Raw genomic sequence first — 17,818 nt, 5'->3', positions numbered from 1 at the left:
GGTGGATGGGGATCAAAAATGGAAGAAGAAAAATAAGTCTTTAATAATTTGATAGTCGTATTGGGTGTGTTTAGTGAGCAGTTGAGTTGTTAGCAGACAGCTCTTGAGTTTGAATAGGATTGGCACTCTTGGTAGTAAGATATATTTATTATCTGTGTTTCATTTATGAGAGATCAAAAATGAAAATCTCCATATCAGTTACTGAAAATCTATAAATACCAATAGTGTCTTTAGGTTAACAGTTTCCTTGTCCTGAAGAATTATTGCTGTTAGCCTGTTACGAGGATTTTCTAGGTTGCTTTAAATAAGACTTTTTCCCACATATTTTATACTGAGTGCATATGGAGGTGAGGAATGACCCCTTTTCAAGGCTGGTTTTGATAGTTATAAATTAGGTTGTTTCTGAACTTAAATTCAGTAGAATTTAATTGACAAACTTGACTTAACTCTCCACTGGGAAACATTTAAGGGCTGACAGAACAAACAAGTTCTATCTCCCAGAACTCTGGACTGGCTTCAGACACAATAGAATCAGTTTCTTGACTGATGTTTCTCAGCTTATTTTTAACTTAATTTCCAGATATTTTACCCTATGTTGATACACTATTGTAGTATGCTAGGATGACTGTTTTGGATTTCCTGTTATGTTACTGTTTTCTGCCTTTTGGCTCCTCCCTACAGTATCAAATAAGCTAACAGACTTTAAATTTTTTTGTATTCTTGCATCCCTGATGGTTCTTCATAAGCGGTGGTTCTTAAGCAGGTGTAATGAAAACATCACTAAAGGGAGGAGACCTGATTTCAAATCCTCTCTCATAACTATAACTGAAGGACCTTGAACTCCTTTCCTTAGGCTCTCAAAACATCATGGTTTCCTTTTCTGTAAATGAAGCTAATATCCTATCTATTTCACTGAGGTAAAGGAATGTGTAGTTACTTGTTAAACCTTAAAGCATAATATAAACACACGCTTTAATTTTTGTGGGGCGGCATTTCCATTTCCTTAATGCTTGGTCACTTTTAATAGCTTCTGAACTTGAAAACTTGCCTCCTTACCTTTGGGGCCTGAGGAGAGAAAGCTTAATCCACAGCCACCTTTTATTTCTGTGACTGGTGCTTAGATCTTGTTTGTGATGCTTTCATTCTGTGGTGTGCCACAACAAATTGAAGGTTGCTGTTCTAAATAGATACGCATTGCTCTTTTTTTTAATTAATTTATTTTTGGCTGCATTGGATCTTCGTTGCTGCGCGTGGCCTTTCTCTAGTTGTGGTGAGCAGGGGCTACTCTTCGTTGCGGTGCGCGGGCTTCTCCTTGTGGTGGCTTCTATTGCTGCAGAGCACGGGCTCAGTAGTTGTGGCGCACAGGCTTAGTTGCTCCGGGGCATGTGGGATCTTCCCGGACCAGGGCTCAAACCCGTGTCCCCTGCATTGGCAGGCAGATTCTTTTTTTTTTTTTTTTTTTTTTTTTTTTTTTAGTTTTTGGCTGCATCCCATGGCATGTTAGTTCCCGGACCAGGGATCTAACCCACGCCTCCTGCATTGGAAGGCAGTCTTAACCACTGTACCTCCGGGGAAGTCCCAATAGGCGGATTCACTGTTCCTCCCATCTCCACCTCCTCAATTTTATCTTCAATTAGTTGGTAGTATTTAAGCACACTCAGACTTTAACCATAAATTGTCACTAATGTTGTAGGCATAAAAGATTACTTTTTTGCTTTGCTTGTGGTCTAAATGAATTTTCACACTTTCGACCTTTATTCTAGAGCCATGTTTTCTAACTAATAACATGTATATGTTAGATGGTTATCAGAAAGTAAATGAAAATTTTAAAGTGTTTTTTAAAATTACAAAGTACATATATACTCTTTGTAGTATTCAGACAGTATAGTAACTAGTTTACCAGTGGTAGTCTGAATTGGTATGTAGTTTTTTTTTTCCCTAGACCCTCAACACATATTATCTTGTATATTTCTTTTTGTATCATGCCTTTTTTCCAAAGATGGGATTTGTAGCATTCTACAATTTCGTTGTTAACTTTTGTGGAGAGTATTTTTTGTCTATTTTTATAACTTTCCTATTTTTGTGCAGTTGTGCACATATTTCTTTGTAGTATGTCTTAGAAGTGGGATTACTGGTTATATGTGTTCATTTTAAATTAATTTGATTAAAACTGCAAAATTACATCTCCAAAAGGTTGTAACTATATTTCCACCAACACTGTATTTGAAAGAGCCTTTTTCCCCCACCCCTTTAACAGTACTGGATATTATCAGTCATTTTCATTTTTGTTAATATAATAGATGAAAGACTGAATAAACTGCATTTTTTGAACTGTTGAATATTGTCAATTTCAGGGTTACCTTACAAATAAGTGCTTGGTATGTGGTAGATTCTCCATAAATGTTTGTGAAATGATTAATATAATCATTATATATAATCATTTGTATTGCTAAATTTTTTTAATTGAGTAAGTTACAGTCAGTAAAAACTGGTCTTTTCATGTGTTCAGTTGTATGATTTTGGATAGACATACACAGTCATGAAACCACCACTACAATCAAGATATATTTCCTTCCCTTCTGTCTCTAGCCTCTGATCTGATTTAGCCCTATAATTTTAATTTTTGTAGACTGACATATCAGTAGAATCATATAGCATTAACTTTATCTTTAGGTAATATTTTGGAAACTCGTTCATATTGTTGCATATATCAATAAGTTCTTTTTATTGCCAAGTATTTGATTATTTGGATATACCACAGTTTGTTCATTCACTTGGCTAATGGTCATTTTGTTGTTTCCAGGTTTTGAGTGTTTATTAATAAAGCTGCTGCAAACAACATACAGGTCTCTGTGTGGACATGTACTTCATTTCTTTTGGATAAATATGTAGGAGTGGGATTGCTGGGTAATATGAGACATGTATGTTTAATTTTATGAGAAACTGCCATACTGTTTTCCAAAGTGACTATACCATTTTCTTGTTCCTGCCAACTTTTCCCATCCTTGCAAGCACTTAGTATTTTTAGATTTTAATGTTAGCCATTAAAGGTGTTTAGTGGTATGTCATCATGGTTTTAATTTGTAATTTTGAATGATTATTGATGTTGAGCATCTTTTCATGTTTATTTGCCATCTGTATATCTTTTTTTTTTTTTTTTTTTTTTTAGCAGCAGCTCATATTTAATTGCAGGAATTACACTTGGGAATTGACAACACTGCTCACCTTTAAGACAGAGGCTAAGCTGGTCATGTGCTCATTGAGGGCACCCTCGGACTCCTTGTAGGTCAAGCAGGTGAACTGGTACTCCTCAGGATCAAAGGCATCGGCCCCCTGCTGCTCCACATCGCTCGCTACGCCCACATAATAGTCCTCTATGTCCCCAGGGTCCTCATCCTCTTCCTCTTCCTCACAATTCGGGTCATAGTCCTCTTCATTGCTGTCAGACCCCTGGCTATTCATGTCCACAGACATCTTAACATCCAGACGAGTTGCAGATCAGGAAAGCAGTTTTTTCCCCTCCCTACAAACTTTACCACTTTCTCAAATGCATTAGTGTTTTTGTCTTCTGTAATTCTTGAAGATCTTTCAGGAAGATGTTACCCAAATAGTCTATATAATTTCCATCGGGAGCCGTGGCCCCGCGGCCGATGAGCCCGGGCGGGCCAGACCGGGTCGGGCCGGGCCAGAAGAACCGGGTCCAGGAGCGGCGGCGGCGGAGGCGGCAAGCCAACGCTGGTCAAGGCCCGCCGCCATCTGTATATCTTGATGTGGACTGTATATTCAGATCTTTTGCCCATTTAAAATTGGATTTGTTATTATTAAGTTAGGAGAGGCCTGTCTTCTGGGAATAAATCCTTTATTAGATATGTATTCTACAAATATTTTCTTTCATACTGTGGCTTGTCTTTTCATTTTCTTGATGACTTTGAGCAGACGTTTTACATTTGATGTAAGCCCAATTTGTCAGTTTAAAAAAATTTTTTTGTGTCTTATCTAAAATCTTTACTTAACCTAAAGTTATTAAGGTTTTTTTCCTGTCCTTTTTCCTAGAAGCCTAGAGTTAGGTTTTACATGTAGTTCCATGGTCCATCTCAGGGTAATTTTTGTACATGGTACAAAGTATGAGTCAAACTTCCTTTTGTTTTAACATGTAGACATCAAGTTGTTCCAAAATCATTTTGTTGAAAAGAGAATTACTTTGGTACCTTTGAAAAGAAATTGACTACATTGTGTGGGTCTACTGTAATGCTAAATTTTTTAGATTTATCTCTAAAAGTTCTTAGAATTACTTGTGCTAAAGCTGCTTTACTTGTTTTGTTTGGACCTTAGTTAATCTCAAAACTGTTAACTTCATATTGCAGTAGTATGTGTTCACGTAAATGAATGTGTACACGTATATACATTTACATATAAATAAGAACTAGAGTGTAGAAGACTGACTTTAAAAATATTTTGGAATTACACGATTAATGATTTGTTTATTCATTAGCATTCCCCCATATAAGCTTTTTTTCCCTTTCAGTTTTATTGAGATAAAATTGACATAGCACTATATAAGTTTGTGTACAGCATGATGATTTGACATACATCGTGAAATGATTATCGCAATAAGTTTTGAACACCATCCTCTCAGATAGACACAAAATTAAAGAAATAGAAAAAATTTTTGTGATGAGAACTCTTTGGATTTACTTTCTTAACAACTTTACATATATAACATACAGCAGTGTTAATTATATTTTATCATGTTGTACATTACATCTTTTGTAGGAGCTTTATTCATTAACCATTGAAATACCTTTGTATTTTGGTACGCTACTTCTCTTAAGAGGTCTTTTTTTTTTTTTTTTTTTTTTTTTAATGGCCCCACCACATGGAATGCTGGATCTTAGTTTCCCAACCAGGGATCGAACCCGTGCCCCCTGCAGTGGAAGTGCAGAGTCCTAATCACTGGATCACCAAGGACTTCCCTTAAGAGGTCTTTAGTATCACAGATTTGTTCAACAAATTTTTTTAATCCTTTTATGTACAAAGTAATGGTAGATGCTGCAAAGACTATCTCTTGAGCATCTCCTGGAAGCATAACACTGCTAGGCTTATGCTCAGCATTAACTTAAAGGAGTCTTCCAAACAGGAGAGAGGTGTGCCTGTGCACAGGCACACATATTACTAGGACTTAAATGAGCCAAAGAAGATATATGTAGTACTGAGAGAAGAAATGATTAATCCTGCCTGAGGGACCTGGCTAAGAAAGCCAGGTAGGGTTGGAATAGGATCTTGAGAAGGTTTTTGAAAAGTGCATGAAGGAGCATTTTGTGGTTTTGAGGAGACAGTCATCTCCTAAAAATTCTTTTCTCTTTTAGCTCTGGCTTGAAATACTTATTTCCTCATCTTCTACATGTCAGATTTCTACCCCTGTTCCAATACAAGTGGTACATTCTTTGTGGTAGGGCTGTAACATTTATCATATTAGATACTTGTGTTTAGGAATTCTGTCTCCCAAGCAGCAGATCAAGTCTGACATGTTCACCTTTGTTTTTCCATGCATAGAATCTGGCATATATATATAGAAGGTAAATCTTGAATGAGTTTGTGTTGTCCCACCTATTTACCCAGCCTGTGTTGAATGAAGTAAGACAATGGCCTAGAGTAATGATGGTAAGTGGTATAATATTCTTAGAGCGTAGAATTTGTTTAGAGAGGTGAGAAGTGTAATGGAAGATAATTTCAAATGTTGGTTAGGGCCTTGTATGTCAGACTGGATTTCAATGGAAGGCCTTATACTTCAAACTGAATGCAGGTGTTTGGATTTTACTGTATACAGTGTATGCTACACATGATACAGAAGTTTGGGAGACTTTTGAGGAAGAACTGAAAGGGTCTGAATTCAATGGGAACAGACAGGATGGGACAAATTCCAAGAAATTTTTGAGTTGTCTAGATTTTGCAGTTTGAAACTTAAAGAGGGAAAGTCACTTAGGACTGAGCTTGCAAACAAGATGGTGGCACCATTAACAGAAATAAGGAAACTGCTTTCTCTTTATAGGAGAGGGTGGATATATTGGGTTACCTATGAGTTCATATGTGGGTATTTAGCAAGGGGTTAAAAATGTCAAATTTGAGTTCATGGCAGAGACTACATATAAATTTAGGTATATCTGAAAGGTGAAGCCATTTGACAATCTGAAATTGCCACATTAGAAGACAGACCTTGAGGACTTCTGCATTTCGATGAGAAGGAAAGTTGCCTCATGGTAGAAATCTAGAAACATTAAGAGGAGGTGAGCAACAGTGATAGTGTAGACAGGTAGAAGACTGAGGTCGTTGGATTTTTGGGAATTGTGACTTTTCAGAGAATTACATTTAAGGGAGAACTTAGATTATAATATTTGAGAGGGGGAGTAGAGAAGGGGAAGACTAAGATGCACAGTTAGTAATTTAGGTCAGAATATGATTTTTTTTTTAATTTTTGGCTGTGTTGGGTCTTTGTTGCAGTGCACGGGCATCTTGTTGCGGAGCACGGGCTCTAGGCAGGCGGGCTCAGTAGTTACTGCGGCGCACGGGCTTAGTTGCTCTGTGGAATGCTCTTCCCGGCCCAGGGATCGAACCCCTGTCCCCTGCATTGGCAGGCAGATTCTTAACCACTGCTCCACCAGGGAAGTCCCCAGAATATGATTAATAAAGTGCCATGATAAAGGCCCAAAGTACTTTGAGAATTCAGGGGAAAGACGATTGTATTCTATTTGGAAATCAGGAAAGATTTTCAGGAGAACAGTATTTTAGCTGGGCCCAAATGAATGCATTTGTTGGACATATTATTTTACTACATTTCTGCTAAATTGTTTAGTCTCTGGAATAAATACCTGCAATGACTGGCTATTCATGAAGTAGCTCTGTTCTGGTTATTCTTGCATTATATTGAAGCTAAATCTACCTTCCTGTAGTTTCCGTTCACTGTTCAATCAGTATTTAATTTATGCATATTAGAACAGAACTGTCGGTCCATTTTAGACATTACGTCCATATTCATATAGCCTGAGATTGTTTTGGGGGGAGCCCCATTATGTTAGTGATTTTTAACTAAAGAACAAACAAAAACCCTAAGTGTTTACCTAAAAGTTGAAGCTTTGGTCAAGGAAAGAAGAGAAAGAGGGCGATAACTTTTTTAAAGGAGATCTTGAAATTGAGGAAATTTGAGCATGTTGCAGGATATGAAGCACACTGTGACTTTCTTTGCTGTCTTGGATTTGTGTTTATAGCGTTACTTTCTCCTCTCCTCCATTCCCCTCTCAATGGACATAAAGAGGTTCAGAAAAGATGGTGACAGTTGATAATAGAGCAGTTTCCCATGAGAGCTGGAGTAGATGTGCTGCAGAAATTAGTCTAGGCAAATGGAGAGGAGGAAACATTTTAAGAGACAGGAATGAGGGGCTTCCCTGGTGACGCAGTGGTTAAGAATCTGCCTGCCAATGCAGGGGACACGGGTTTGAGCCCTGGCCCAGGAAGATCCCACGTGACGTGGAGCAACTTAAGTCCGTGCACCACAACTACTGAGCCCACATGCCACAACTACTGAAGCCTGTGCGCCTAGGGCCTGTGCTTCGCATGAAGAGAAGCCACCACAGTGAGAAGCCCGCGCACCGCAACAAAGAGTAGCCCCCGCAATTAGAGAAAGCCTGCGCACAGCAACGAAGACCCAACACAGCCATAAATAAATGAATGAATGAATAAGAGAGAGAGAGAGAGACAGGAATAAAAGGATGTTGATTAAGATACACAGGAATTACGGGCAGACTTAGTGAATGACCTCTGAAGTAGTTGAAGCTCTGTAAGTAGTAAGGAAAGTCAGATGTAATCACGTTGGTATCTCGATGAATAAATAGGATTGATATTGCTTTTAACTGACAGGAAAAGAGTACATTTTAGATTGTACATCCCAGTATGACAGCAGTCTCCACATATTCAAGTGTTTTGTGGGAAAGCAGGGCTTAATACGTGGAATTTCACTTTCTGTAAAAAGGTGTTAAATGATAATTGCTCTTATCTTTGAAGGTGCTAGAGGCCAATAGTCTCTGAAGATTCTTTTTGTACATAAGTATCCTTAAATCTTGGCTGTCTTTGTTGAACTGTATAGTCTTGTAGGTTTGACCAGAGATCGCTTCTCAATTTGTGAATTAAGAAATAAGATCCAAAAAGGTCGTGACTTTTTCATGGCCTTAGATATTTAAAACCTTTCTTACTTTCATGTTCAGAGGGGTGTGTGTGTGTGTGTGTGTGTGTTTATATATCTGTGTATATATATACATACACACATATATAGAGAAGGACCCAAATCCCAGAAATTGCTTACCTATGATTTGGGTTCTTTGCTGTGAATAAATTTCCCTACTCCAGGGTAGAACACTGGAAGATGGCAATTGTTTCTGTAGAATACATAAATTAACCTGTTGTTAAAAGTAGGTAAGTCAGTGAGGTTGCCTTTTTCCCCTTCTATACTTTTACTTTCTGGTTGATGGAGTTGACTTTCCATCAGTCGATTATATTTTAGCCTTCTAAATTGAGTCACTAAATCAGTGAAGCAAGTAACTGATATGTAAGTTACATTTAAGTCAGTGCAGTTAACTGAAACACCATCCTCTAAGTAACATCTTCATTTGATTTTATCCTTCCCTCTGAGAGCCTCCCCGTAACTTTAAAAAAGTGTACTCTGCATAGCCTCTTACGTATAGCTATTTGTTAAGCTTTTACCAGATTAGCACTGCCTTATCTTGTTCACCATTTGAAGTTCACTTTTCAGGTTAACCTTTTTTGAATAAATAATAATTTATTGAGTAATCAAGTAAAAGTTACCTCCACTGCCCACCTCTTTTGCCTGTCTCTGATCTAAATTGATATCATGGCCTTATGGCCATCAACTTTAGTGACTGTATAGGTAGTGGGCAATGTGAAGCCTCTCCTGAACTTTGTTACAGTAACTCTAGTGTATTTTGATCTTTCTCTGACATTGATATGTGTAATTGGTACCTTTTTTTTTTCACTTTGGTTATACGTAGGTGACAAAAATGGTAGGTGAATATGTACTTTATAAATGTGATGGGAAATTGGGGTAAATGACAAAGTCTCACTGTAGAAAATCTGGAAATTGGGCAAAAAAAGAAGGAAACACAAGAATCCCCAAACCCAGAAACAATCCCTAGTAGTATTTTTGTCATTAACCATTTGGACAAAATTATTTTGTACATAATTATTTTATTCAGAGGGTAAGTTAGTATCTTCCCACAGCTTAAATCGGTTGTTACAGTATTTAAATGTGTAAACTTTCCACATTTTTGTTATTTTATAAAATTTTACTAGGTGAGTCTACTGTTCTTCAACCTTCCTCATCATTCAAAATAAAAATACTGTTTCTTCATTACTTTTTAAAATTTTTCTTTTTATTTATTTATAAATTTATTTATTTATTTTTGACTGTGTTGGGTCTTCATTGCTGCGCGTAGGCAGGCTTTCTCTAGTTGCAAAGATCAGGGGCTACTCTTCATTGCGGTGCACGGGCTTCTCATTGCAGTGGCTTCTGTTGCAGAGCACGGGCTCTAGGCGTGCGGGCTTCAGGAGTTGCAGCTCACAGGCTCTAGAGTGCAGGCTAAGTAGTTGTGGCACATGGGCTTAGTTGCTCCGCGGCATGTGGGATCTTCCCAGGCCAGGGCTGGAACCTGTGTCCCCTGCATTGGCAGGCAGATTCTTAACCACTGTGCCACCAGGGAAGTCCCCTGCTTCATTACTTTAATTAATTAATTAATTAATTTTTATATTTATTTTTGGTTGTGTTGGGTTTTGGTTTCTGTGCGAGGGCTTTCTCCAGTTGCGGCGAGCGGGAGCCACTCTTCATCGCGGTGCGCGCGCCTCTCACTGTCGCAGCTTCTCCCATTGCTAAGCACAGGCTCCAGACGCGCAAGCTCAGTAGTGTGGCTCACGGGCCTAGCCGCTCCGTGGCATCTTCCCGGATCGGGGCACGAACCCGCGTCCCCTGCAATGGCGGGCGGATTCTTAACCACTGCGCCACCAGGGAAGCCCCATTACTTTAAATGTAGCAAATGAGAGTTCTTTTTGTTTTTTAATTTATTTATTTTTGGCTGCGTTGAATCTTCGTTGCTGCACACGGGCTTTCTCTAGTTTGCGGCATGTGGGCTTGTCAGTGGCTTCTCTTGTTGCGGAGCACAGGCTCTAGGCGCGTGGGCTTCAGTAGTTGTCCTTCGTGGGCTCTAGAGCGCAGACTCAGTAGTTGTGGCGCACGGGCTTAGTTGCTCCGCGGCATGTGGGATCTTCCTGGACCAGGGCTCGAACCCGTGTCCCCTGCATTGGCAGGCAGATTCTTAACCACTGTACCACCAAGGAAGTCCTGGGAGTCCTTTTATGCATTAGAATTTGTTCATCCTTATTGGAGGTTTTTCGGTTTGGGGGAAACTAATGGCACCTGAAATGACAGTATCTGATTCTACTTTGTGGATTAACTTTTTTTTTTTTTTTTTAATGAGTTGGTTTGATTGTGGGTGGTACAGAATTCAAGGTAGAACAAAGGTTGAAGAGCAGACTGGCAGGATTCTGGGATGGGTTTACTTTGACCTCACAGCTAAGGTAGAAGTGGCTAAGGATGAACTGAAGAGATGAGCCACTGTATGAACATTTAAGAAAAAAATGTGCCACAGGCTCCAAGACAACCCTTCATTCTAGCTAGAGGTGGCAACAGATGTTGTGGAAGAGAATTCAGGTGTTTAAACAGCAGTGGAAGTAAGGGTCACCATCACCTGAGGCATAAAGAACAGCTTAGTTTTTGCCAGAGTTCCTAATTCCACCTGTGGCCAGGGGACCCTTCCCCACGGCCTTCACTTTTACCTCCAGCTTCTTCTGCTCCTTTTTTTGTTACTGCTTGAAAGCCTTATCGTCCTCTTCCATCTCCTTGGCCTGCTTCTTGGGCTGCTTCAAGGGCTTCTTGCCACTGTGCCTTCCCCAGACCCTGCCACTGGAAGCAGTTAATTATTTTTGAAAGGAGCTAGGAGTTATATTAAAATGTAAACACATTTTTTAAATATCGAATGAGAGTTGCAAGGCAGTTGAAAAAGAGAAACAGGGAACCTAATAGACCATTATGTAAAAGTTGAGTTGGGAGTCACTAGAATTGTAGAGTTTTATCTGTAGGCTCCATTATGGCTGGTATCTGTTTTTTATTAAAAACAGCATCACAATTGTAATGATTATGGTGGGCTATCTTTGTGAAATATTTTGTTTAAAGGAAACCTACTTTGAGGGAATTCCCTGGCGGTCCAGTGGTTAGGACTCCACACTGTCACTGCCTAGAGTGTGGGTTCGATCTCTGGTCAGGGAACTAAGATCCTGCAAGCCACGTGGTTCAGCCAAAAAGAAAAAGAAAAAGAAACCTACGTTGAAATTTATTTGTTAACAGGAATTTAAACTGCATCCTGATTTACCCAGTAGATACACACACACGTATATAGTGTATATATATGTATTTAAACAAGTAATATTCAAATTTTCTTTTTTTCTCTTCCCTTTTCTCCAATTCCTAATGTTATAATTTTTACTATTTGAGGGGCTATAAACATATAAATCATTTATTTTAGATGATGAAAGGTTGTGTTTCTATTTTTATTTTGTACTTGATTTGCTTGACGTTATCTTTGAGATTTTGGGCTTATATTTTATCATAGCACCTAACCTGTTCTGTTCCCTGTTTGCTTGTCTGTATTCCATGACAGACTGTATACTCCTGAGGGCTAGAGTCGAGGGCTAGAGTCTTGTTCACTAGGTTATCCCATTTACTGTAAACAGTGCATGGCATGTAGTTAGGTAATTAATAGCAAAAAAGGTTGGAAAGACATACACCAAATGTAAAAAAACATTATCTGAGTGTTGAGGTTATTGTTGATTTTTAATCATAATCATTATCATTTTGAAAACAGTGAAATTAATCCCTAGAAGGAGAGAGTACAAAGAAGACAAAAATCAGTACTGTCTGTGATATATGTAATCACCAAGTCCTGATTTGTGCCCTCTGCCTAATTTTCAAAAATAAACTGTTGGAATCCAAGAATGTAGGAGATAGTGGTCCCCAAAGGAAAAAGATACTATGAGTGGGAAGACTTTATTATGGTGCCCCTAGTCTGAGACAGTGCTGGACTCTTGGGAATTAGAAAGAGAACTATGCTACTTCCCCCTGTATTGAAGGATAGGGAGATCAAGAAATAGAGACAAAGGGGAGATGGCAGATGTTGGAGATTATCAGTAGTTGTTTGGAATTTATTATTTTGCTGTTGTAGTTACTTTTTAATAAATGATATTTTCTTTACTTTCATTTGAATGGCTGAGAAGATTTACTTCATGGAATTTAACAAAGATGACTTTTAATGGTTATTATTCTTATGTTTGCTCCCTTAGCATTTGACATTGTGCAGCAAAGAAATGGTTATGGAGAAGCCCAGTCCGCTGCTGGTAGGGCGGGAGTTTGTGAGGCAATATTATACTTTGCTGAATAAAGCTCCAGAATATTTACACAGGTAAATTTTAATTGCATATTTGATATTTTTATTTGGTTTTATTTTCTTGAATATGACTACATATAAATTTTGTCTTTACTGTTTTATGTCCTGACAGTACCTTTGCAAAGCACACCCAGTATTTTAACAGTCTGATGGCTTAAAACCAGTCTTTTTCAAGTTTTTTTGACTCAAATCTACAGTAAGAAAAACACCTCACATTATATCCCATTATATAACACATTCACATCTGTACACATCACACACATATACACAATTACATACTCTTGATATTTTATATTTCATTTTTTTATAAAAACCACAGACTTGACCAACTAATGGGTTCTAGCCTTTATTGAAATCACAGGCTTAAGTTTGTTTTTTTTGTTTGTTTTTGAGTTGTCTGTAGCAATGTTAGGAAATGAATCAGTTAAGTGATCATACTTGTGAAAATTCCTTCTGATTGATCCACAAGATAGTATTCCTTGGTAAAACAGCAACAGTAGCCTTTTTTACTATTTTGGCAAGAGTTGGACATCTGTAAGGTTCTTTTTTCCCAGAGATTGAAATAAAATTGATTTATATTATGAGTAGTATTTATAATTTTTGTTCTACCTGTTTTTTTTTTTTTTTTTTTTTTTTGTGGTATGCGGACCTCTCACTGTTGTGGCCTCTCCCATTGCGGAGCACAGGCTCCGGATGTGCAGGCCCAGCGGCCATGGCTCACGGGCCCAGCCGCTCCGTGGCATGTGGGGTCTTCCCAGACCGGGGCACGAACCCGTGTCCCCTGCATCGGCAGGCGGACTCTCAACCACTGCGCCACCAGGGAAGCCCTACCTGGTTTATTTTTAACAGGTGGAAGATAAGTGAGACCTTTGTAAGTATTAGGCTCTGCAAACATTTGTTGTAGAATACTAGCCAAGTGAGTTAAGGATAAATATACCATTGTCACTTCATGTGGGAAAGACTGTTAAAAGGACTTATTCTTTTATCTATAGGTTCTCTTTATAATCATTCTGGGCATTCTAAAGTTTTACTTTGCATTATGCCCCTCCATTGTTAAACCTGTGTGTAATATTCCCTATGTTATCCCAGGGGTGTTTTTATATAACTACCACCTCCTCCCGTCCGCACCCCCCCGCCCATCAAAAGGAATACCTGTACATTTTCTATTATAAAAATGAACATTCGTATTGACAGGGTATGTGAATTTGAGGGAGAATGGAATTAATAAGGCCTTTTATTATCTGAAATTTAGTCTTCACAATGTAGGCATTAGCATTTTTAGCTTTTTTTTTAACAAGGAAAAACAAGACTCTACCATCATTTCAAATAACAGCACAAACTTCTGTTTTATACTTAGCTTATGTAACAGATTTCCCTGTTAATGAACATTTAGCTTGTTTTTAATTTTTCACTTATTAACACTAATGAATATCCTTACACATGCATTTTTGTGCACCTTTCTAATTATTTTCTTAGACTAAGTTCCTAGAAGTAGAATTGTTAAGTCAAAGGTATGACTATCTCTAAGGCTTTTCTTATACACACTTACAGCCAAATTGTCCTCCAGAAAAATGATAGCTGTTTACATGTTTGCCAGTAGTACATGAGAGAAAATAATATAAACTTAAAAATATGGGTAATGGTTAAAAGCATGGACTCTGGAGCCAGCTGCCCCAACTTGATAGGTGTGTGACCTTTGAGGAGTTAATTGTTCATTTAGATAATAGCACTTACTCCTGAGGTTGTTAGGAGAGTAAAATGAATCAATATGTATGTAGTGCACTGAGAACATTGCTTGGCATGGAGGAAGTCTTACATGTTTTATTACTATAGGAGCTGAGTTCTCTTTACGAAAAAATTAACTTTGCATGTTGATAACCTTAATTTAGGAATATATTAATTCTAATTGCTTCAGGTAATACCAGAGAAACACTAATTTGTCATGTACTTAAGAGCAGTATAAAAATATAATTGAGGAATTAGATGCCGAAATAATGTAGATTTTTTTTTAACTTAGTCTCCGAATTATTTCAGTTAATTTAAACCTAAACTTTTAACCTAAGCCTTTGGGATTAGTAATCATTTGGAACTCTCAGTAGACTGAATGTTAAATAGTATCTGATTCCCAAATTTAGATAACTGAGTTTTTGTATCTGATGGGGGGGAAATGGGTAAATTAACTACAGCATCAGTGTTTAGAATATATTTTGAATATTTCATTTTTCCACTTAATAAAATATATAGATATGGTAAGAATTAGATGAGAATAGCTAATGACTGAGTGTATATTTAGTGTGCCAGGCACACTAAGAATTCTGTCATTACTCATTTAATCCTTACAACAACTCTGTGGAGAGAAGTTACTCTTGTTCTGTTTTATAACCAAGGAAACTGGACTTTGAGGACTGTAAATCTCAAGATTACATAGCTAATGAGTGACAGAGCCAGACCTGGAAACTAAGTCTGTTTGACACCAGAACTCTACTGCCTCTTACACTTCTCTTCACAACTGAATGTCAATCATTATCAATGGTTTTACAGGTTTTATGGCAGGAATTCTTCTTATGTTCATGGTGGAGTAGATGCTAGTGGAAAGCCCCAGGAGGCAGTTTATGGCCAAAATGTAAGTATCAATTTCATATGCATTTTAGATTACTTTAGTTTTTTTTGAGGTAAGATAGAAATTTGGAAAATAGCTTCTTGTGCCCATGGATTTCATTTTGAATGTAATCAGCTATACTAGAATTATGTTACAGTAATCATCGAATGTGCTTTGAGTCCTTATGAACATCAATTTTGTACAAAGCACAGGTATTACACTGGCAGGGATACAAAAGAGAAAATGGAGCATTTTAATATCCTTGGTGTATTTTATACATGAAATAGTTGAGACAATGTATAACATTTATAGAAATGTGGGCTAAACCTTATGTTACAGGAGTGCATAGGAGTATATACCCTTATGACTTTGTAGAGGATGTGGGACTTCCAGTAGACTCTGAATGATAGGTTTTGGCCTTACCAAACAAGAGGAAATTGAAAGTAGGAGAAATGGCATCAGCAGACAGGCAGTAAAGTTAGGTGCGAGGTCAAGGAATAGTCAACACAGTTTACGTGAATGACTAATACTTAATACGGAACAGTGGGAGAAAGCTGCACAAAGCCTATAATATGAGACAGTCATTGTGATTTCTTGTATAGAGAGGTGACATGTTGAAACTAGTGGTTCTAGAAACATTAGTCTGTCAGTAACGCATAGCATGGTGGAATGGATTCAAATGAGGCAGTTAAGATGCTAGAGTTGCGAGGAAATCAAAGTCTGTAGTATTGAAAAGGTAATGCAATATCATGAATTTGTATTTCCACCCCACCTTCTTCTCCTAATAAAGGATATACACCACAAAGTATTATCTCTGAACTTCAGCGAATGTCATACTAAAATTCGTCATGTGGATGCTCATGCAACCTTGAGTGATGGAGTAGTGGTCCAGGTCATGGGTTTGTTGTCTAATAGTGGACAGCCAGAGAGGAAGTTTATGCAAACCTTTGTTCTGGCTCCTGAAGTAAGTTTTAATTTCAATTAATTTTCACTTACGTGATTTCATTTTACTGTTACTAGTTGCTTGAAGTGGCCAGAGTTTCTTCTTGCAGGTATAAGTATGCATGTAGCGTATTTTGAGAAATATGTATTGGACCTGTTGATTAATTTATTTGAGCTTTGTGTGTGTGCTTTGACTATTTAGAAGTAAAAATGAGATCCTGATACTAATGTGTAAATAGATGATTAAGATTATAGAAATAATATTAAAAGTATATTATTATTTAATAGGTTACATATTAAACAAAATGGAAAAATTCTGTTTGTTAATTGGTCCTGGTTCTTTTATATTGAGTAGCCATTTCTTGAGTTTCAGTATTCCTTGAGTGATCTGTAATTTACTTTATATTAACATCATAGCATGTTCAACTTAGGAAAATTATCTTCAGTCTATATCATTTCTGTATTATTAAAATAGAAATTGTGTTTATTTGTTCTTTTTATGTAATACCACATTTATGGGTATTTATGGAATATTTGGATGTTGTTTTCCTATAGGGATCTGTTCCAAATAAGTTTTATGTTCACAATGATATGTTTCGTTATGAAGATGAAGTATTTGGTGATTCTGAACCAGAACTTGATGAAGGTGAGGTTACTTTGAAGATACAAGGGTTTTGTCAGTATCAGTACTCTTTAAGGACATGGAAAGTGTGAAACTAAAGAAATTTGCCTCTTGTCGTAACTGAGTCAAACTCCCTTTTCTCCTTTTTGTTCTTGTTCTTGTTATAAAAGAAATAGTTCATTATATGAAATTATATAAAAGTCATACATAGGAAGTGAAAAATTTTCCCTCAATCTCATCCTCTGTAGATAACCAAGAGTTTGGTGCCTATTATAGAATTTTGTTGTATTCTGTACTGACCAGTACTTTTATAAAAGTGAAGTACACTGGCTCAATGCTTGCTTTTTTTCACTTAATATATCTTTGTTGGCTGGGGTTTTTTTTTGTTTTTTTTTTTGCTATACCATAATTATTTAATTGATCTTCCGTTGATATACATCAGCTTGTTTCCTTTTCTTTACCATTATTCCTCCATTGAATCGATGTGACAAAGGAAACTGAATTATGACTTCCATAACATTTTTTTCCTCCCCTTCCCTGTTACTGATAGACCTTTTTAAAATATAAATTCCAAAATTCATCTTGCTTGCTCTTCAGTTTAAGAGAACAAGGAATATTGCAATTAAGTGCCTTTGTAAGAAATATCATATGACTTCTTTAAACATTAAAAATATGTATATCAAATTGTGTATTAAAGCCTCTTAAAGCAAGATGTGGTATATTATGTATTTTCAGAATCAGAAGATGAAGTAGAAGAGGAACAAGAAGAAAGGCAACCATCTCCAGAACCTGTGCAAGAAAATGCTAACAGTGGTTACTATGAAGCTCACCCTGTGACGTAAGAATAGTGTCTGCAAGGCCCAATTTGGTCTAAACTATAATGTAGTTGCAAGCTGGGTTTTGTTCCTAGAATTATTGTTGAAAGTAAATTTGGCTAAAGCTATGAAACCAGCATTTGAGAATTTACTGTGTATATGCAAAGTAAATTCTATATGGAAAGCATTGTTTTATTTGATTCAAAAATTGAACTTGGGGCTTCCCTGGTGGCGCAGTGGTTGAGAATCCGCCTGCTGATGCAGGGGACATGGGTTCGTCCCC

At 37.3% G+C, this 17,818-nt stretch overlaps 2 protein-coding genes across 5 annotated transcripts in view; one reads left to right on the top strand and one right to left on the bottom strand.

Annotated features, from left to right (window-relative positions):
* Positions 1–17,818, top strand: part of G3BP2 (G3BP stress granule assembly factor 2) — a 77,160-nt gene that overhangs the window by 48,042 nt on the left and 11,300 nt on the right. For all 4 annotated transcript variants that reach the window (XM_081224479.1, XM_081224480.1, XM_081224478.1 and 1 more), the window contains exons 2-6: positions 12,454–12,572; positions 15,099–15,180; positions 15,947–16,120; positions 16,654–16,744; positions 17,456–17,558. In XM_081224479.1, the coding sequence (XP_081080605.1) occupies positions 12,478–12,572; positions 15,099–15,180; positions 15,947–16,120; positions 16,654–16,744; positions 17,456–17,558 (545 nt within the window). In that variant the 5' untranslated portion in view covers positions 12,454–12,477. The remainder of the gene's footprint in view (positions 1–12,453; positions 12,573–15,098; positions 15,181–15,946; positions 16,121–16,653; positions 16,745–17,455; positions 17,559–17,818) is intronic.
* Positions 3,124–3,744, bottom strand: LOC308619836 (E3 ubiquitin-protein ligase ARIH2-like). The gene has a single exon (XM_081239047.1). It carries the CDS (start codon positions 3,472–3,474, stop codon positions 3,196–3,198), a length of 279 nt encoding a protein of 92 aa, XP_081095173.1. The 5' UTR covers positions 3,475–3,744; the 3' UTR covers positions 3,124–3,195.

Source organism: Mesoplodon bidens, assembly GCF_964165515.1.
Source record: "Mesoplodon bidens genome assembly, chromosome: 1".
NCBI classification, from domain to species: domain Eukaryota; kingdom Metazoa; phylum Chordata; class Mammalia; order Artiodactyla; family Ziphiidae; genus Mesoplodon; species Mesoplodon bidens.
Note: the sequence above shows the minus strand (reverse complement) of the source record. Positions and strands in the feature narration are given on the sequence as shown.

What these genes read in the sequence shown, in the direction of transcription:
- LOC308619836 (XM_081239047.1), bottom strand. Translation starts at nt 3,474, where the DNA reads ATGTCTGTGGACATGAATAGCCAGGGGTCTGACAGCAATGAAGAGGAC.